The sequence below is a fragment of the Cavia porcellus genome, unplaced genomic scaffold, assembly GCF_034190915.1.
Source record: "Cavia porcellus strain 051 isolate PalLab524CR breed Dunkin Hartley unplaced genomic scaffold, mCavPor4.1 scaffold_2, whole genome shotgun sequence".
NCBI classification, from domain to species: domain Eukaryota; kingdom Metazoa; phylum Chordata; class Mammalia; order Rodentia; family Caviidae; genus Cavia; species Cavia porcellus.
The window spans coordinates 41,758,907-41,781,300 of NW_026947485.1; the positions used below are offsets into that span (position 1 = coordinate 41,758,907).

At 32.7% G+C, this 22,394-nt stretch overlaps 1 protein-coding gene across 5 annotated transcripts in view; it reads left to right on the forward strand.

Moving 5' to 3' along the window:
• Window positions 1-8,987, forward strand: part of Grm8 (glutamate metabotropic receptor 8) — a 783,619-nt gene extending 774,632 nt beyond the window's left edge. For 4 of the 5 annotated variants that reach the window (XM_003475159.5, XM_063241281.1, XM_063241278.1 and 1 more), the window contains 2 exons: window positions 2,355-2,601; window positions 8,418-8,987. In XM_003475159.5, coding sequence (XP_003475207.2) covers window positions 2,355-2,601; window positions 8,418-8,467 — 297 coding nt within the window. In that variant the 3' untranslated portion in view covers window positions 8,468-8,987. Of the gene's footprint in view, window positions 1-2,354; window positions 2,657-8,417 lie in introns of all 5 variants that reach the window. The other variant, XM_063241274.1, reaches the window with a different exon arrangement.
• The last annotated feature ends 13,407 nt before the right edge of the window (window positions 8,988-22,394 follow it).

Genomic DNA, 22,394 nt, shown 5'->3' on the forward strand with positions numbered 1-22,394 from the left:
GAAATCATACCTTATCCCTTTTTCCTTTTTCAAAATATTATCAGCTCTATATGGTAGCCATAATTGATGTCCATATGGCAGAAGTGTAAATTATAGGAAGTATATTTAGTATTACTTGTTTTTGTCATGAAGATCATCATATAACTAAAATAAGGACCAGTTTCTAGGTAACTATTATGCCTAGAATCTACAGACTTTTTAGGGGTATACAGAAAGTATAGTTTAGTTATTCTACGTAGTTTTATACTTTCTATATTTCATATGAATTAACACAAAGTTCATAGAAATGAATACAATCATATACTTATATATTAAAAAGTGCCAATATTAGATCTACTTAATGCATTTGTGTTTAAGAATAAAATAAAAATATTACACTTATGATAAGATTATCATGGAGAACATCCTAGAGGAGGTGATCTCTGAAACAAACCAATTCTATATAAACTTTTAATGGTACTTATATTTACAAAATGAACTTTTATGCAAGGATAGCCTCTATTCTAGATGAATTGATCACTAAACTCAGAAATCTTTATAATTTCAAAGGCAAAGGTAGTGTTTTTACTAGTATTTGAATTTCTCCTAATGGTTAGAACTGTTCTTGACTTCAAGAATTTGCCATCTGTTAAAAAGACCTGTCTCCTCTAGGCAAAGCAATCCTAATGCTGAATCATGAATTTATACTGAAGAGTAAATTTTTTCATCTTTTATTAAAACATGCGGAATTGTTTTTGTTCTTGAGTAAGGGCTAATGAAATTGGACTTTTCTGCGGTGTTATCCAAGTGAACAGAGCTATTATTGAGAGTTACAAATAAGGGAAAGATTTACTTCACTTTCTTAGTCATGATTTCTTTGTGGCCTGAGCATTCCAAGTTATTTGAGGGTTATTATTATTGAATATAGGGTGTAAAAATGTGAAGCAGATTTTTTTTTGTTTTCAAAGATTGAAATACTGTTATCATTGTCATAAAAATCCAAAAAAATGATTTAGAAGTTATGATCAGTACATGAACATTTAAATTTAAAAATGTATTACAATAAAAATAATATTGCCATTAATCTCCCTCAAAATGCTCTCCATTGGCTGGAACACAATTTTCTCATTTCCTGCCACTTTGTGAATGAGCTCTGATTGTTTTTTTTCCTGAGTGCCCTATGTTGCATTTCCTTAGCTTTTGAATATCCTCAACTGATGCATAATATTACCTTTCATGGTCATTTTGACTTTATGGAAGAGTCAGCAGTTTGTTGTGCCAGTTCGGTTAATAAGGTGAATGATGGCACATTATAATGTTTTTAGAGCCCACCATCAATGGATGGAACTTGGTAGCAACATGCACTGTACTTTTGATCATATCTTACAAAGACACTCACGACCAAGGACTTACAGGTTACTTCAGAAAGTGCCATGAATGATGAGAGAAGTGTGTTTGAAATGAGGGAGTATATTTTTAAGATAATTAATAGCACTGTGTATTTGAATTAATTTTTAAAAATTTGACATACACAATATTTTTTGATCAGCTCTGATTTATACTTTCTTAAACTTCATGTTGTACAAAGAAAATTTCTTATGAAATCCCTCTTTGTTAATGCCATAGCAATGGATTTTAATGAAATAATGATAATGAACATAAGGAGAGAATTTTCAAAATGCTGATATGCCAGGAACCTATACACACAGTACATATCAAATTTTAGATAAAGGAGTTCTTGCAGCTTTTGCAAAAGACTTTGCATTTGTTTTGAACTGACAGAATTGTTAAGATCTCTGAAGTTATGCATCTTGAAAGTAGCTTGATAAGCCAAAGCTTAATGGAATGCTTATGATTTCTCAGCTTTGGTAGTTGGAGTTTGGTAGTGATGTAAAGATGTAAACAGTATCATTATGGAAATTATGGAGTGCATGGATGACCTTGTAGATTGCTTTACTCTCACTCGAGTTTCACAATACAAAATTCTCCTTGAGTTTACTTTTCCTAAAACAGTAAGACTGGATCCACTTGTACCTCCTGTAAAAGGGCCATGTGGTATAAAATGCTAGTCTTTTGCTAAATTAGCTTTATTCCCTTTCTTATGTAGTTTATAATCTAAAAAGAACTCCATCAGTTCCATTGTTTGTACATTTAGATTTAATGAATTGAGGTTAATAAAAATGCAAACTTTCACATCCTTATTTGCAGATTGAGACGTTAGAGTACTTGCCTATTGTTAAGGGAAAATTCAAGAAGCACCTTCCAATATGCTTTTAGTAGAGACAAAATAATTTTAGAAAATTGTATAATATTTTCTTTGTCACCTACTGCTCAGACTTACAACAGTGATTATATTTTTTTTTTCCATCCTGCAGATGTACATCCAGACGACAACACTCACTGTCTCCATGAGTTTAAGTGCTTCGGTGTCTCTGGGGATGCTCTATATGCCCAAGGTTTATATTATAATTTTTCATCCAGAGCAGAATGTTCAAAAACGCAAGAGGAGCTTCAAGGCTGTGGTGACAGCTGCCACCATGCAAAGCAAACTCATCCAAAAAGGCAATGACAGACCAAATGGCGAAGTGAAAAGCGAACTCTGTGAGAGTCTTGAAACCAACAGTAAGTCATCTGTAGACTTTCAGATGGTCAAGAGCGGGAGCACTTCCTAATAGATGTACGTTAAACATTCTTCTACTAGTTTTGGGGAATGTGCTACATGGTTCTAGAGGCACAATGATACTAACACACCGTGATACTTTCACAGAAGTCAGAACCATTTGCCAAGAGCCACATCATTGCAAGCTGAATCAGTATTCTTTCCAACATGAACACTCCCATTACATCTCTTTTACAGAGCATGGCACCTAAGTCTTTGTTTTAAGGCACTATGTAGCTTCAGGTTTAAAAATACCTCCATTTATAAAATTTTCTTTTATCAATTAGGAACTATTTACTATGTATTTATTCACTCTTGATTGGTACTTGTAATAGTTTACTAATATTAATGGAACATATTACTACAAATCTTACATAAATAAATGATGTATTTGAATTGTTAGAAAAATGGGAGAATAAGCCAGTCACATGTGTAATAAAGTCACAGTAATTCTTGTTTTGCCCAAATATTCCTCTTTTTTAGTTTTATTTTTCAAGAATGAATATGTTAAAACATTTAGAGTTCTTCTCTGAAAGCCTTATGACCCTAAAAAGGTTGTCTCTCACAATCAATATCTTTTTTCTTTCTTCTCATATACATTACTCTGTTGTCCACCTTAGAAGTAGTACATGATAGCACTGACACCCAGGCTAATCAAGCAGGATTTAAAAGATCTATGAAAGGCCATGCTTGTATTTATGAATGAAGAGCACACACACTGAAGGTTTACATTAAAGAACACCAGAGATCTGCGTATGCAAAAAGTTACAAATTTTATATGATTTATTTGTGTAGATAGAACACAGAAATACCTCAAGACTAAGATTTTTACATTAGAGTGACGTTCAGTCTTTTGATAACATAGATATATGATAAAGATAAAACACTGTAGAAATACTGCCTTTGTCGCAAAATTCCTCAGTAGGTTTTATCCTCTTCTTACTATGCTTTTCACATAGTATTATTAGAAGACTAATAATTCATTTTATTTGGTTTAATTACTACAGCATCTTATAATTTTTTACTGGATTCAATAAACCCTTCCCTTGTACTAATATTTCCAGGTGCCTAACTCCTGTTCTGCTATTTCATAGAACTAGCCTCAGATAGTTAACATGGCTTAATTAAAATTATTGGCTTCAATTACTGTCAGACTGGAATTATTGACCTTCAGATTGGTGATGCCAAACAGTCATTTTTAAAGAGAGGAAACTTACAAGAACTCATACTTTTTACTGTTCACATTTCTACTAGATATAAACCTATGAAACTGCAAAAGACAAACTAAGGATGGATTTTAGTAGCAAATTGTTATAATCATCTCTCATTATCGGTGAGCAATTTACTAACAATGGGCCGATTTTGGCTCTTAGCAAAAATGAATTATTAAATTATTATTATTAAAAAAGGCATCGAGGAAGAATGTATTTGGAGGACAAAATTTTGTCTATTTTCTATGTTGGAAGCATCAGTATAGCAAGTTAAAACCTTTTGTAAAATCCCAATAAACTGATGTTGGCAATGATACATTTTACAAACTGGTACTTCTCAGTATGATTTACCAGTCTATTATACCTGTATTTTAGTAACAATCCAAAAATGTTATACAATTTGGTTTCAAATAGAACTACTGAACTTACAGTGAAATAAATACCACTCATTCTACAGTTACAGATGGAAAAGAGTGAAGAAAAAGTTAATAGTCCTTTTCACCCTTTAAAGAACAAATGGCACCCTTGAAAAGAAAAATTTCCAGTGCTTTATTGATAAGGACTAATCTTGTATTTTTGAAATAAGACTAAAGCCCTTCCTGTTTTGTTTTTATTATTTTCTGTTGAAATGGAAATTGCATAGCATGCATATATTTCTCTATTTTCTGTAAAATAAAAATGAAATATTTCAAACATGAGGACTGTTTGGAGACTAAGTCTATAATATTCTGAATGAGTTAGAGTTGCTTTCGAAAGGCAAAAGGAAGTTGAAAAGATGAATCAAGATAATGTCAGCTACTGCTGAGTGAAGGTTAAATTGTACTTGGATACTTTAATATGTTCAACTTTTACAGGAACAGTTAGGTTTCAATAAATCTGGCTCAGTTAAAGTGATAGATATTTATACATTCAAGAGAGATTGTGTGAGATACACATCTTTATACAATCCTTCTCCTGCTCACAACTGTTTTCCTTTGCTTACTTACATGTTTGCGCAATGATGAAAAGGTAGATTTGTGTGCTTTACAAACAGCTGATAATTCTGTGCATGAGAGTCCAGGTAAGAATTCTGACACATGTGTCATAGGCTCTTTTGTGTTCATGTCATCTGCAGGGTTTTCAAATTAGTTATAAACTTTCTGAAATCACTAACTTTCTTTAAAAACGTGGCCACGTGATTAATACTCTAAACATGCTATTTCTTCTCCAAACATTTGTCTTAGATCTTTGAAAGTATAATTAAATATTGGGGAGCTTTTGCCATAATGTTGTATGAGATAAATAATTTATCTCTTCAAATTTATAACACCTATTCTCAAGATGTGTATATTCTCAGTAAAACTGGAACTGGTTAACTGAGTGAAACAGGAGTCAAGGTGTTATCTTCTACCACTTTCTACTGCCAGTATTTGGATAAATCATCATTATGAGGATGCAGTAACAATGATGTATAATACAGAGTTTTGTGGTCTATAAATCCATCACAGTAGGAGTGTTAAGGCATCTTTGCTACTTTAAGCAGGTAGATTGGTCTATAGAAAAGAATGTATTAGAATTCAAAAACTATTGTTTCAGTGTTTATCTTTTCTTTCTTTTTTTTCATTCATTCATTCTTTTTTTTTTTTTTTTTTTTTTTGGTATAAGAATTGAACTCAGATCCCTGTGTTTGCTAAGCAGGCTCTGTGTCACTGAGATATATCTCCTGCCCGTCTTTCTTTTGTAATAAAATGAAATATTTTAACAATTATGACTATAATCCCACTGTTGAGATTTTTCTTTCTGAGCAAATAGCTGTGCATTTAAATATACAAAGAATGCTTTTATTTGCTCAATACTATGAGCCCATGGTCGTGGAGCACTATAGTATGAAATCAACCCTTCAAACAAGTTCACAAAGCTTATCTTGAGTATGATTCATTGATGGCTGTAATTCTAATCACATAGTGCAGATCTTTTTAATGCTTCAAAGCCTGTATGGAGTGAATACAGGTAAGGTGAAATTACAAAGCAAATCAATTTGCTGAATTTTCAAAATGCAACATTTTACATAAGAAAAGATACTGTTCATTCAGAACAGCAAGAGAGGGGAGTGAGAAATAAAGATGATATATATGTATTTTGCCAATTTTACCCAATTAACCAATGCTGTACATGGTTATGCTTAAGCCACATTCATGAATAAGTCATGAAAACAGCTGCCACTGGAGGTAGAGTTGCTTTCTCTAGCTTATGAACACAGTGTGGTAGGCTCAAAAATACCTTCATTGTTTGCTATATTTAAAAATTGATTTTTCCAGAAGCACATTATTTACCACTGTAAACATCTTCCCTATTGGTTTATCTGTATATCTTGAATCCATTTTGTTCTGCAATATTACAGAAATAAAGGTTTTTGCAGGATAATTATCATTCTGTTTGTCTTCTATAGCTGTTTTCATATTAAGTAAATTATCTGTTTGCAAACTTTGGTTTTCTTTTTCTAACCAGTAGAAAATTCTATGTGAATGATTGTCCAATTTATCAAGAGAATTCTACAATCTTACTTTATGGAGATCCTTTTTACTACTTCAAAAAACTAAATGCACAAATCTTTGGTTAGCTAAAGAACCTGAAAGACATAATGATCCTTAAAGATGGTCTGATCCAAATTGTTGTATACACTGAGTGGCATTTTCAGGGTAGCACCCTGTTTAAGGTCTTTTTGGCTCTTTCCCTTTGCTTCCCTTTGTAAACTAAAAGTCGGATACATATTTGCTATATTTTTAGAAGTTGATGACAATACTGAACCGTGCAGAAAGCTGAATGACTCTTTTAATGGTCATTTTACTAACTCATGATAATTTTTGGCATCTCGTCTACAACGATTCTATAAGTCTTTCAAAAACAGAGCTACAGAATAAAGATTTTGTTTTCTTAGAGGAAGTTTCTTAGAGGATATTTAAAAGTGTTATGTAAATTAAAAACAGAAAAATGAGGTAAACAGCAAAATTAATCATTGTTTCTTTTAATTCCAAATGAGTGTAACTAACACCTTACATTTTGGAAAGACTGGTTTAAAAAGTTAGATTCTATACTGGTTCTCCCAAGGTACAGTTGTTTCACCCACGAATGTCCTCTGCCTACACCTTGACAAACGCCTGGTGCTGTAGACTTTTCGCTAGTGATGAAACTGAGGCCCAGGGACCTACTTCCATGAGCTTTTGCATTCATCTTGTAGATCACAAAATAAATCATACCAATGTTAAATCAACCTCCTTTCCACTATGCTACACTAGTAACCTAAAAGTGTGAGACATGTGGATAATATATGCAGATGCATTACATATTTTGGCATGCATCTTTTAATACATGCAAAAATAGTTACCTATCTATAATTAAGAGTTTCACGTGCTATGTGTATTAATTTTAGTGATCGTGAACTTTGTACAAGCCTAATCATTGGAAGAATGTTTCTGGTTGTAAGTGTTCCATACTGCAAAAGGATGAAACCTTTAGTTATCTCAAAGAAAATGCTTTTCAATTCCTAGTCTTATTCAATGTTCAGTAAGTACATTATTTTCCAAAATAATGTTTCATCCTCATTAGTTTTACATATTGAAATAGCGAAGTAGATATATGTGTGGTTTTGTAAATATTGTTATTAATTTGAATTTTGGAATATAAATTATTACATTGTGTCTTTCAAAAATGATAAAAGAATTCCTTGTTTTTAATTTAGCATTCTCTGAAAATTTAAGTGTGAATATGCATTTGGCAAGAATATTTTGTTTTCATATCACTAGTACTGTTAAAATTATGAGCTTTATTGCATACTAAGTTGCTAACAGAACTATTAAATATTTATCTATTTCCTTAAGTATTTGTTTTTTAAATATCTCCTTTGAATATTTAGATGAAGCCAAAAAACTATAAATATGTAGTATTAACAACACATGTGTGTCATTGATTATAAGTATTCTTTGCACTTGATAACTTGCCATGTTAACTTTTAGATACTAAAGAATTAGTTTTAAATAGAAGATTCATTCATTGTCAGGGCACAGAAATTTATAATTAGCTTTTTTTGGGGTCATTAGATCAGACTTAAAGATTGATTGAGACCTTTGGCTTAGGTTGGAAAATGTTTTCATATATTTTATATTTCTAGTTCTTTATTTTATGTATATGGAAGACACTAGCAAAATAGCAAAATAGACACTAAATGGATTTTTACTGAAACTTCTTAAAGATTAGAATTTTTTTTTTTGTTTGTATTTTTACCGATACCAGGGATCAAACTCACAACCACAGACTTGCAAGGCAGGTGCTTATGCCACTGAGCTAAATCCCCAGCCCCCAAGATTAGAATTTTTTACATTTTTACTTTCCTGGTAAATATTGATGAGACTATTGACTTTTACAGATTAAATTTGCTTCTGTATTTTTATTTTGATGATACTAGATTTTTAATACACGGTTTAAAAGCTGAGTGTCACATACCAATCAGGCATTACAGGGTTTCAAATTTCCAATCATATTAGCACATTATTTATTATATGCCATTAATGTCTCCTAATTTGTCTTAACAGCTTCCTCTACCAAGACAACATATATCAGCTATAGCAATCATTCAATCTGAAACAGGGAAATGATACAATCTGAAGAAATGTGGTATGTGATCTTCAGCAATGAACACAAGACAGCAAATACTCAATCCTGGAGATCTTCGTAGACTACAATCAATCATATCAATAGTCAGTCTTGTAAGGAACAAAAATTAACCATGAGCCAAAAGTACCAATATCAAGGAGTGAAAAAACCCATTTATACAACCAAGGAGTGTCAAGCTAAAGTATTGCTTATTCGTGAGCAATTAAAAAAAAATCACAAAAGGAAAACTAACGTTAGCTTGTGAAAAAAAAATGCTGTTGAAATAAACCATGTCTGATGTTATTCTTGTAAGTATTTTTCTGTGATTGTGAGAACTCCTGTTCCTGTCCCACATTGTTCAACTTGTATAAGACAATGAGTCTGTTTCTTGTAATGGCTGACTGGATTGAAGCCCTGGGTTGTGCTAAAAAATAAATGCAATGATTGACGCATGCAATTTTTATACAAATAATTTATTTCTAATAATAAAGGAATGTTTTGCAAATGTTGAGAGTTGTTTCGTTCCAGTTTTAAACCTAAGGAAATTCGTCTTTTCAGTTGGCACTTCTTTTGTTATTTAGCACCTTTCTGGTTCTGAGGAATCACCCTTTCCTGAAGAAATGTGTTTTTATACATTTGTGTGTATGGAGAGAAATTGTCTTTTACTCATATATAAAAAAGACACAATTTGTGTAAGACTCTGTGAATATTTCCAGATTTTTTTTGTAATACTTTTTCACAGTAACTGCTTCTTTTCTGAAGAATAAAGGAATAGTTTGAGGTAAATTGCTTCAGGTTAATATAACTGACAAATGATGAGTCAGATTTTACTTCAGAGAATGTAATATGAAAATGACCACTTAAAAGTCTACAAGTGTTGATGAAATTCTCCATTACATTTCTAATTCAAAATTTTTACACAGTAAAATATACTCTAATATGTGGTGTTCAGTTTTTCTCACTCAAGCCTTGAAGTTACTGGAATCATTGAAGTAATGGTCCTTACCCAGGGCATTTTTTAAAGCATAGAATTAGCATATTTATTTCTTTGTGTCACTAAAGAAACCACAGTTCAGATAACATGTCAGTGCTTTCTTATTTTCCAAATGAAAACATTTATTGGTTCATAGAACAGTATCATTAGAGAAAATACAGAGAGAGGTTGTCTCCTACTAATAAACCATGCCACAGTGGACAAAAGGAGCTTGTTAATAGCTTTCAAATCTGTTACCATTTTTTCTTGGACTCCTATATGTAACACAATCTTAGACATCCATCATGTCAATGGGTGCCTACAATCATTTTGTTAGTAAATGATCTCTCTGCTGAGTTAGCTTGGATGGCTCATTGCTCTTCTTATAGACTTAAAAACTTGTCTGTGCTCTGTAGCTTCAACCTGAATGTTAACAGTCACTGTATTTAATAGAGAATGTTGATGTAGCATAGTGCAAATTCTTTCTACATAAGGTAACCTTTCCTAGATATGTAGGAAAGACAGACTGTGGCAAACAGAAGGGAATGCACATTTATCGTATTTTTGTTGAGTTTCTTCTAAATAGTATCTGTTCTTTTTGGATAATATTTAAACCAGAGTAAGGGTATATTTTCAAGCTCTCAGTTTACCAAGTTACTGATAATTTGTATAATCCTATAATCAGATCCTAAACCCACTTACTTCTAGGTGTGCCTTTCTAGATGAGATATAGACCAAACAAAACAAATCCATAACTGAATATTTGTTTCTTGTACCATGTAGGTCAATACCAATAACCACAATGAGAAGTAATTATAACTTTAACTTTTACATTGAGAGTTTTCTTCATATTGGAGGTTGGAGTCATTTATAAGTTTATTTGGACTTGATTTTAACTAAATCTCTGTATGTATAATTGAGAAAAATATGTAACTTTTACAAATCTTCCATTTCATAGAGTAAAATTCATTTAGATTTTCATGTGTTTAATGACTGTAATCAGGGTAAGTGGTTGTGACAGGGTGATTATGAGAGCAAAGCTGACAGGCTAAATATGTGTTTTTGTTATTTTTATCTTTTAATTTTGTGATTTGCAAGAAGAAAAAATATATCAAGCGTTAATTTTGACTTTTTTAAGATTGTTCTACCTATTTTAAAATTATTAATGAGCTGCTTTAGTTTAATATTTTTGCAAATAACTCATATTTGTTTGGTGTTACACAAATCTCATTCAACTAATAATAGAGTTGAATAGTAGTTCTTGTGGATTTACATAAACCAATCACCCTTTATAACACTTTCTCAATGGAAACCTTCTGTTGATGAAACTTCCACTATCCCAATCCAGTGCGAGGAAAACTCTCTCAAACTTTTACAGTAGGAGCTGGAGAATTCTGACCTCCACTATGGCTATTTTCTCAGGGATTTTGCTGAGGGTTCAAAGATAGTCATATAAGCTTGGATAACGGTGGCATCCTGTGAGAAGGATTTAGCATGTGCTTGGTAGTGGTTCATAAGACTGATTCTTTAAAAAGAACTGCCTGTGTCCTATAGATAAGCAAATGCAAAGTTGCATGAAAAAATATAATATTATATTCTTTAGAATTGACCTTGTGTTTTATTCTGGACAAGAAATGTCACATCTAATCTCAGCATGCCAGAAGGAATGCTAAAAATATAGCCTACGGTAATATTCAGCAAATGTCATTTGTAGACAATGAGAGATTTATTAATGTGACCTTGGGCCAAATATGACCTCGGTTAGGAAAATACTTACAATAGCTAGTCATATTTCAAGATGTCTAAATCAGTGATAGTTGACCTGTCACAAGCTAATTTTATTTTTAAGCAAAACTATTCACAGCTTTAAACATAAGAATGACCATTGGGGCATAAACAGGAACTGAAAGGCTTAATTTTATTGTTTATCAGAAGGTTCTATAGTATGTTTGACATTTTAAATAAACAGGATATTACTATTTTATTAAAATTATCATATCATACAAATCTAATAAGGAGCAAAAATTTTTGTCATTTATGAGTTATTCCTCCTTTAACTCAACATTCCATATTATTTGCAAATAGACCTCAAGAATCTAGTAATAAGATTAATACTTTTAATAACTATATTAGCCAGCATCGATATTTTATTCAGTCACTGAGTAGAAAAATGGAGTTTTTAAATTCTATTATGTAATCTTATGACTTTCTCACAGTTCATTAATTCAGTATTCTCTAAGAGCTGTATCTTAATTCATCTTCTAGGATGGAAGAATCAAAAGGGAGACTGAGGTTGCATGAAAGAATGACTCAGAAATAATACCAAATTACGGGTCATTCTAATTGTATATAATAATTATTAGAAATGCTGCTAATCATTTGAAATATTGGTCTTATGTAACAAAGATGAGAATAATAGGAAAATGTAACAGAAGTTGGAAGAAAAGATTTCTTCAGAAAGAAGCTGCTACATCTGTGAATCTTCAGAAATTTTCTGATTTCTACTTGGAAAGTATCATATTTTAGCGATACTAGAAAAAAATTAAAACCCCATACTTTAATTAAAATTTATTTTATGTGTTCTCTATTTCATATTATTTTCCTTTTAAACTTTTAGTAACAGGTTTAGTTACATTGTCACTTGATGAACATTACTTTTTAAGTTTAATCCTCCAGAGAGAATTTAGCATACTTTCTTTGTTAAACTCAGTCTATTATCAATATGAAGTATGTTATCACATTTTGACTTACAAATATGCTTTGAAAAGAAAAACATTTGAAGAAAAACTAATTTTATATATGAAATAGTTTCTATTTGTGTCCTATTTAAGTCATTTTGGTAAAACTAACTTTGATAAGTAACTTGTTACAAAGTTGTAAAGTGCCAAGCATGGAGTGGAGCATATGAAAAGCCATGACAGAGCCTGGCAGTGCTGAGATGAGAGGAGAAGGTGGTGTGCTTATGCACACCTGAGAGAAAATAACCAGTGTAATGTTTTAGGGGGTGAAGCAGATTGCTTACCAATGCACTGTACCCCATTATTTCTGTTCACTAGAATGAAAGATAGTTTTGAGAGTCAAGGAAAGAATATTCATGTTGTTAGTATTATTTTGAAAAAATTAAAAACAACTCTAATAATAAAGGCAAAATGAACAAGTAGATGATTCTATCTATCACATTTCCTAAAAAATTTAAAAAAAATAGTATGTTAAAACTAGTCCAGAGTGAGACTGGGGATATAGCTCAGTGCTAGGTCATGAGTTGAACCCTGGTTCCAAAAAAATAACAACAACAACAGAAACCCTGCTTGAAAGAATACTGTATTTGAGAAGCCAGTGTATATATAAACAATATTGTGATAAATAAGAGGGAATTAAATTCATAACTCATTTAGGGTCTTAGATAAGCCATAAACATTTAGAACTTTTTTTTTGTTAAGGAGCCATTATTTGAATTTCTATTGTATACAACTCTACTAATGAATTTCTGTGCCTAGAATTAAAAAGTTATTGTATAGATAAGAGTTTAAATACATCTTGTATTAAGAGAACATTCATTAATATATTTTGCCTAATTTCAGGTTTCAGTGAATTTCTCTGATGGAAGTATACTTGCCTGTTTTACTTCTTGTAATTATATAAATACCCTTACAATATTTGAATCATAAACATGCCTGAAATGATATAAAAACAATCCAAATCAGTACTGATGGGACTCTGGGATGTGACTTTATTTTGATTATTCTTTGCTATCCCCTCTCAATATTCCCATTTTAGAGGGAGGACTGTATAACATGATATGGAGAACAGATATAATGAATGTGTGGTTTTATTTAGGTTAGCAGTTTCCTATTTGGAAGTTCTACAATTTTTTTTTAATTGGACTTCTTTTGTCCTCATGTACTATCACTTGCAGTATTTGCTCTCATTTTTTGTAGTATATTATCCTAAAGGAAGAAATCAACTTTTCAGGAATGTCCCTGAAGATTACAAAAACAGATAATTTACTTTATCCTCATGAATTTATTCCATTTGTCATTAGCTATCAACCAGACCTTTCCTAGAAGAGCCTCTCCTAGTGTGTTGTCACTGATATCTTGTAGGCAGAGGAATCAAGCAGGAAGAATTTCTTCTTAAGGAAAGGTGGAGAGGGAAAATAGGTATGGTCAGAGGAACTCCGCTTTTCCAGAAACTTCCTGGAATTTAATGTCCCCCATATACGCCTCCTTTTTGCTTGACACGCTTGGCTCTAGAGAGCAGAGTAATAGCGAGTGTAGGATTATGGATTCCCTTCGTATAAGGAACCTGTTTTCTGAATGATGCTCTAGCAGCTCTGGAGTGCATCTTTTGGATGTTCCTTACAATCTAGAAAAAGGAAAGAGAGGCAGCCTGAATGGAACAAAATGATGAAACTGATAAAATGTGATTTATTTACTTTTTGTTTCTCTTTTTTTTCTCATGGTGTTGTTCAAATTTTTAATACTTCTTGCCAAGGATACCGAAGTGACCAGTACCTCAGAGTACACTCTAGGTACCTGAGATCTATTTCTCAACAATATTCTTTCTTCCTGTTCATGAGTACTTTCTTCTGTTCCCACAGCTCAACTCAAAATAACTTTTTTTTTATTCCCAACATTCCTTCCTCTCAACACCCAGGTATCTCACAAAGGCATATCAAAGACTCCTGAGGAATATACTGCAGCTGGATTTTCAATAATAAATTATGTAATGAAAATATAATCATTCGTGCTTTTTTCAGAAATTGCTGAGTATCGATTATATTGCAGACATTGTGTAGGTCTTGAGAACTTAACAGTTAATAAGGAAAAGATAATGAGAAATCCCTGCCATTGTGACATTTATATTTCTGTATAGGAGCAAATAAATATACAAACAGGCTGTGTTATATAGTGATAAATACTGAGAAAAATCATAAATCATGGAGAAGCATAGAGAAAAGGTTATGAAGAAAAATATGAACAGTAGGGTTGAAATTTTGGTTAGAATGACTAGGAAAGAGGGTATGGTTAAAGTTCTCAATAAATAAGGGATGGGTGATGAATCTATGCAGTTTCCTACACAAGAGAGTTTCGGGTCAGAAAAATGAGGAGACATGTCCTGAGGCAGGGGCTTGCAGATGAATGGGATTAGGCAGATGAATGGGATTCAGAGTGGAGTATAAAGTATTGTATGACCTCCTAGGTCATTGAATGATCATTAACTTTTACCCACAGGTGTAGAGAGCCATTTTAGGGCTTTGAGCAAAGAAACAACCTGATCGATCAGTCTTAATTTTATGTGAACACGTCTGACTTTATGATGAGATGAAAAAAAGTAGTTTCCAGCAGACAATGGCAGAAACAGATTTTCATTAGAATACTCCTGCTTAGATCTACTCTGGCAGTGGTTGTGAATTGTATCCCATAAACAGTCCGCAGTGCTATGAAGAGCTTAAACTGAGTAAACTTTGACAGATCCTACTGATTTACTGATGGGTTAGATATGCAGTGAGCGAGGAGAATGACTGCAGAGTTAGATTTGAGTAACAGAAAGCATTGTATTACTATTTATGGAGATGGTGTACACTATGAGCAGTGTGAGTTTAGGGCAAAAGAATCAATAAATTCCAATGTCAAATGTTTCTTTCCACTTAGTCCTCTGCGTTTGCATTTTAAAAAATGCATGAGCTATTAATTAAAGTCACTACACAAATCCTGGGACAAATTTTGAAACAGAAAATACTATGAAGATAAATATTTGTTGCCTCTTAAGTGTTGTTTGCAGGGTCTTGGGCTATGTGCTTGTGTGGCCAAAATAGTTTCCTTTCAACTCCTTTCCCCAGGCTAAATCCTGAGTTGATTATGTTTTTATTCCTAGCTTCTGCCTATAACCTTTATCTACCTCCTGAGCTCAGATCTCAGTTCTCTTGTGGTTATTTTTAAAGTTTGTTTGTTTTTGTAGTTGTTTTGTAGTTGTTACTGATATTACTGTTTTTCCTAAAGTGCCTGTGAATCTTGGGTCAGTTTTAATTCTTAACATTTTATTTTCCTAGCCTCTGACTTATTTAAAAGTGAATGGTGCTCCTCAGAATCTATCCTGGAAAAATTATTCTTTATTTTCAATCTTTTATGCCAGTCTAGATTCTCTTTGTTATCATCATAAAAAGTAAGTTGCTTTTTGTAAGCATAGCTTAACACAGAGAATAAGTAAACAAAGGGGTGTTTCCTGAAACATGCATATTAAGAGACTGCAGTGGTAGGTTATTTCAGATACTGTGTTCTCATATACAGAATCCCTGTCTTTTATACATTTTATCTATTTTTAATTTACTATTTCTTCCCTTTTCTCATACACTTTTCTTTCTTACAATAAGTACAATGTAAAAAATTGACCATTACTTCTCTTTTAATAGAGATACAAAGAGCTTATTAACTGAGGGGGGTGATGAGACACCTATGCCATTTATTTTAATGGCATTAATAATTACAATGCTTAAGATTGAGATATAATTTTTTTATACTAGGGATGAAAGAAAGGGCTTTGGTATGGGACTATTTCTCTAGGCTTTACTTATTTATTTTTCTTGATGAGACAGTGCTGGTAAATTGCTCAGATAGGGACTTATTCTTCTGCCTCAGTTTCCCAGAGTGCTGGAATTACATGTGTGTGCTACTACGTCTAAATTTAGACACGGGCTGTATATCACACACTTAGCTGAGTGCTATGCTGGAGTAAACCTTGCAATAGTCTTCTGAAAGAGGCACTATTGGCACTCCCTTTTTATAGATGATAAAATGGAAGCAAAGAATGATAAGGTGACTTTCTCGGAGGTAATAGATCATCTAAGTGCAGAGCTACATGACTTGAGAATTTGGAAGAAGTGCTATGGAGATCAGGAAAAAGATATTCACATTCAGCTAGAAAACTTTGGTTCAAGGGCAGGGAAGAAGTTCTCAGAATTCTTTGAATTGGTTTCTGATATCAGTCTATCAGGCACGGCAACCTTTTTCTAGTAGTACTATCTGTCTTTTCTTAGCTTGGAGAAATATATTTACATTAGGGGATATTTCTGAGTAAGTTCAAGTTAGACTCACATTTTTACTTGATGAAGCATTTTCATTTTCATTGAGCTGCCTTTGTGTGTGAAGCATTTACAGTCATCCACTACATTACAAGAGGAAATATACATGTAGGTTTCTGCCTTCACAGTGAATGATTTGCTATATCACATTTTAAAATTTTTAAGTGTAATGAGAGAAATTATGAAACATGAAGAGACTACTTGAGGGACTTACTTAAAACAGTGTTAAATTCATACAAGTTAACCTAGTTATATAATTTGCTATATTTAAAATAAACTTTATTCAGAAGTTCACCCAACTTTTTTGTAAATGTTCTCTTATTACACCCCGAGGATAGCAAGGAATGACTGTTTTTTCACGCACTAGTAGTTTCATAGTTAACTAGCGCATGAACTCCTTCATAAGATCTAGCACATTATTATTATAATGTCTTCCACACAGAAGGATCATGGTCGATGAGTATTAAAGCTCAGAGTCAAATCATCTATCACTAATTAGTTCAAGAATAGAATTTTACAATCCACAGGGCTGCCTGACATCCCTCTTTTGGACCTTGCTGACCTCAACCATTATTATTTGGTCTTGAATGCTATCATTACCTAAAGACTCTTTACTGGACCCACAACCTTGCTACTATTTCTGTCAGCATTCCCAAATCTATTACACTTTAAATTCTTTCTAGGAAAAAAGAAAGCATTAGTAATGATCTTGCAGCATTTTCCTGGCCAGTCCAAATCACCCAGATCAGAGAGGAAAGAAAAAGCAAGTCAGAAAGTTTGGATAGTCAGCTGACAGATTTACTGCTATGATCCTGGGTTAAAAAAATCAAATTCACAAAAAGACTTTCAAGATGTCTTACAGTTGTGAATATTTGGGCCCTGTTCAGTTATCTTCCTTGTTTCTTTTAGATACACACGCACACACATGCACATGCCAACACTACTGACAATTTTCAAGAAGGAAAATCTAGACTCAGTCTGAAAATATATATAAAATGAAAATGTTAAATTGGGAAATTGTTATATCTATTCATGCACTGTGATTGCATAGCATGCATCTTCTGTCAAGAGGGACTTGAAATCTTAAATAGATATTTAATGGGTCCTTGAGGATGCTAGGCAAGCCCTGTGAACCAAAATGATTTTATGGACTGGTTCAGTGCACCAGAATAAAGCAGGGTTTATGTGTTAGGCCTTAACTGTTACAAAGAAGCTGTAATATCCTGCTGTAACAAAAACCTTACTTTTCAGAAAGTACCTAAATGCCAATTTACACAGCAGAGATTTTTAACAGCAACATCTGTCTTCCATTGTGGAGGAATTATATTTTTACTAATGACAAATAGAACAATTTCACTGTTTCAATGTATTTAATTTCTAAGTATGTTGACTTTGTAGCATTCAAATATAATTACCATATTTAGGAGTTTCATTCTGCCTACAGAAAATAAAAGTGGCATATTAAAAATGAATAATAATAAAAATTGCCACTGTAGCATTTTCTTTATTGCTGTCAACTTTAGAAATCTGTATGCTAGAATGTATTTTAAGTCCAAGTTTGTCATTATTACATAATAATGATTCCTTCCTTTGATTATTGTATACTGTGAGGTGTGTATTAAAATCCAGGCTAAAGTGATCCATGCTGAATTAAGAAAATTTAAAACTGTTTTAAACAAGCAGTAATGGCAAAGTTCAACCATACAATGGAATTGAAATATTTTGAAAGGTGTTTTGTTTAAAAGTTGTGCACAGGTCACTTGCGTGCTTGCATGCTAATTTCTTTTTAACTTTCATAGTTGGATACAATTCATTTGTTATTGCAAAGATTACAGATGCTTCTCTTTGATAGAAAACTTAACAACTATTATTTGTGGCATGTTCTGTTGTAGAAAATTTAAGGATTAATAGTGATGTTAATATAAAATTAACTCTGTACCTACAAAGTTGATTGGCATTGTATTTTGAAGCATAAAATGCACAAGAAAAATCCACAAAATATATCAATAAGACTGATGATTATCTAAACTAAAATATGAGAAAACTATATAAATATATGTTGGTAAGTCATTTTACAAAATACGTAAAAAGGTAAACAAGGTGCTCAATTCTGTGTCGAGAACGCACATATAAATAATCTAGAAATCTGTAAGTATAAAATTAGTTCAAAATGGAAAGATTTAAAAACAAAACAGAGTCATCTTCCCTGCTTCTCTAATACTTAGTGTCCTCTGGGCCTAGGAATTTTCTTTGAGTATAAAAGAGGACAGATATTTCAAAAAGACTTTAAAGATTGTTTTAAGCCAGTATATCTCTGAGAGTGGACTGATTACCTGCATCAAGATTAACAGATAGATGGTTTTAAAATGTAGATTATGAAGTTCCACTGAAGTAGAACTATTGAATTAAAATTGTACAGTTCAGGAGCTTCAGACTCTATCTATTCAAACTGGTACTTCTACGAGTCTGTGGACCAAACATATTGAAGGTTGGAAGAATGAACTGGAGGAACTACCCCTCATAAATCTGGCTTATCATATTGAATACTCAAAAGACCGAATATCCATAGTATCGAGCATACATGCTCAATACCCATGATATTGGGAAGTCTGGCTATCAAATATTACTATTTTCTTATAATACTCCTCTTAGTTCTTTGCACTGCATAAGGACTACTTATAAGCATATAAAGATTTTAATTGATTAAAATTATGATAGAGTTTTAAATGACCAAGAACATTTGGTTTAGTTTCTATTATATGAATTCTCTGTTTTGGCTTTTCTCTTAATTAGATGAACGTCTTTAACATACAATAGGAATTGGATTTTCTCTGTTTAATAAATTTTAGGTCAGCACTAATATTTCTCAGCCCAGTAAACTGGAAAGACTTTCACATGAGTCTCTTCCCGTCAATTCCCCTATTCCCATCAATAACATAGCATCCTGACATGCACGTGAATAGTAGGAATGATCCTCCAACCAAAGTTTCGGTCATGTAGCTCAGACAACAAGCAAAAATTAGGCATAGTTTACCATCTTGCGGTTTCATCAAGAAAACATATAGCATGCAAAAATTAAATTCTAATTAATTTTGCTATTAATAACAATATGTAGTGAGTCCACTTTATGGGAATTACAAATTATCTTTACAGTTTCTTAAAATGTTGACCTGTGTGCACATCTAATTTTAATGTCTTCTCTCTTTTTTGTCCATATTATTTATTTGTGTTACCAAACTTGTTTTTCTTTTCTTTTTTTAAAAAGAGTTTATGGAATGCATTTTACACAAATAAAAATTGCATATATACTCATGATGTGTTTTGTTCAGCACTTTGCCTCTCTGCAACACAGAGTAAAATCTAAAATAGTAGAAACTGTTAGGAAGTCAGAGCTTTCATTTAGGTCAGTATTACGGGATAACTCATCTTTGTAATGTTAAAATACTCACTCAGTGTTAAAATAAGTACAGTTTTCAGTAGGAAAAACTCTTGCACACTCTACGGTAATCTTAATCCTCAGTCTTATGTTTAGAGTTCATATTTGAAGAGAGATAGTGACAGAAGGTACTATAATTATGTGAATATGAACTGAGATCATTATGCAGTAAGAAACTTCATGCAGACAAATAATGTAATAAGGTGAAAAAGAAGAGTTAAGTAAAAAAGGAAGAGCAGGATAACAGATTTCAATTATAGCACAAAGTTTAGAAGAACTGAATTGGTCAAGTTACAGGGAAGATTTAAACTGTCATGCGATGTAGTAAGGTGTCAGATCAAAGTTATCTGACCATCTCTTGGAAATGTGCAGAACTTTCTTGTTTTAGTCACAAGAGGTGACTGGGGGGCTTCTTACCTTGTTCCAACATTTTGTACAGAATACCTGTAATGTGCCAATCACCCTGCACAAATGCTGCGGAGAAAATACAGAAGCAAACCCACCATCTGTTATCTCAACTCTGGTAGGTGTTAGAAGAAAAACTAAAACATCTTGTGAGATTCTTAAGTACAGATAAATTACTTTGTATAGTTATAAAAGTCTTTTTTCATGAGTGTTTTCAGTTGTGCTGGTGTGGCTGCTTTGATTTACTGAACTGATTCAATATGCTTATTTGTGTGTGATTTTGGCTTTGGGGAAGAGTCAGAAGTTACATGGTGCCAAAGTAAATGAAGAAGGTGGATGCTGATGTACCATAGGATTTTTGCAAACCTGATATTTTGCTGGATGACACTTGTGAGCTGTGTTCACTGCCACTTTTTTCTTACACTTCTAAACACGACAGAAAATTTCCCCCACCCCTTAAGAAAGTGACAAGAATGATGGAATAAGTGTGTTTGATGGAAGGGAAGGTTGTTTGAGGGGAATTAATGGCAATATGTCTTTTACTGTAATAATTAATTTTAAATGTAAATATTCATCATATATTCAACCCCATCTGGCAGTTTATCTATAAGGTTTTCTAACTTAAGAACATTTTAAAAGATTGATCACATAGTTTTTTAATGTGAAATCGATTAAGAATCATGATCTGTAAACTGAGGATGACCTGGAATCACAACCATTTTCCATTGCAGATTTTAACAAGCCATGACACAAGACTGAGATGTGGGAGATTGTAGATATATATATATTTGGAACAAGTGTTTCAGGTGTATATAGATATAATTTATATTTATGAATAAATAAAGTACATACAGTGAAAATGAAATTTTATGTAAAAAATAAGATCTCTCTAATCTATATTTTAACAGCAAACCAAAATAATCACCTTAAATAGTTTTCTCATATTCAGCTTAATATATATTTTAAGTTTCTGGAAAGTATATCATTTCAATGATTTCTTTTTTTGTGTGTGTGTTTCCTCTTTTAACTTTTTGACTGCATAGCTATTGTTTCTGTACAAAACTCTATGAAATGCAGTTCAAAACTTTTCTGTGACTTTCAAGAGGATATTTCTAACCCATGGCAACCTCAAGGTGGAGAAGACCTATCTCAGCCATACTCTCCCGTTTTCAAATCTCCAAGGGAGCTTTCCAATGGCTAAACCAAATAGAGCACCTCAGTGGCCTCCACTGGTCAGCCCAATGAGGCACAAAACATCATAAAGCAAGAAGGAATGTTCGTATGTAAGGAAATGGAGTAGATCAGGTGACCATGCATGTTTTATACAGGACTCTCCTCTGTGTACTTAGTATACATTGATAAGGAAAAGAAACATTTCTAGAGATTGAGAGTGAAATTCAGTGGTAGAGTGCTTGCCAAGCATGTGTAATACCTTGGGTCCAATTCATATCACTGCAAAAAATAAAAATAAGACTTTCTACACTCCAGAACTCAGACAAGTCAACAGACAACTTGAAAGTGGTCTGATGAACATTATGTTAAAGTAAGCAAGGGAAGCTGTGGGAAAATTTATCCTATAATTGATTTGTCCTTTATGAATTGTCAGTAATTACATACAACCACAGTGACTTCAAAGAGAGAAATAAGTATAAAAAATACTTGCATAAAGTTTCTAATTTATATATCCTTTCAGAAAACAACAAATCTATGATGACTTTTCTGAACATGGCTGATTATTTCTGCAAAAGAAAGATACAGGTGGTTTTCTACCCCTCAGATAAAATACCTGACACTCATAACTTAGTGGGGAGAGTTTTATTTTGACTCACACTTTTTAGAGTTTTACCCCATGGTTGGCTGACTCTAAAGCATAGGTATCGTGGCAAAGGGGATGGCAGGAGAAAAGTGTTTACCCTATGACAGCCAGGAAGCAGAGAGATGGCAGGAGTCTGGGACAAGAAGACACCCTTCAAGGTCATGTCCCACGTGACCCACCTCTGACCAACTACAGCATTCTCCTG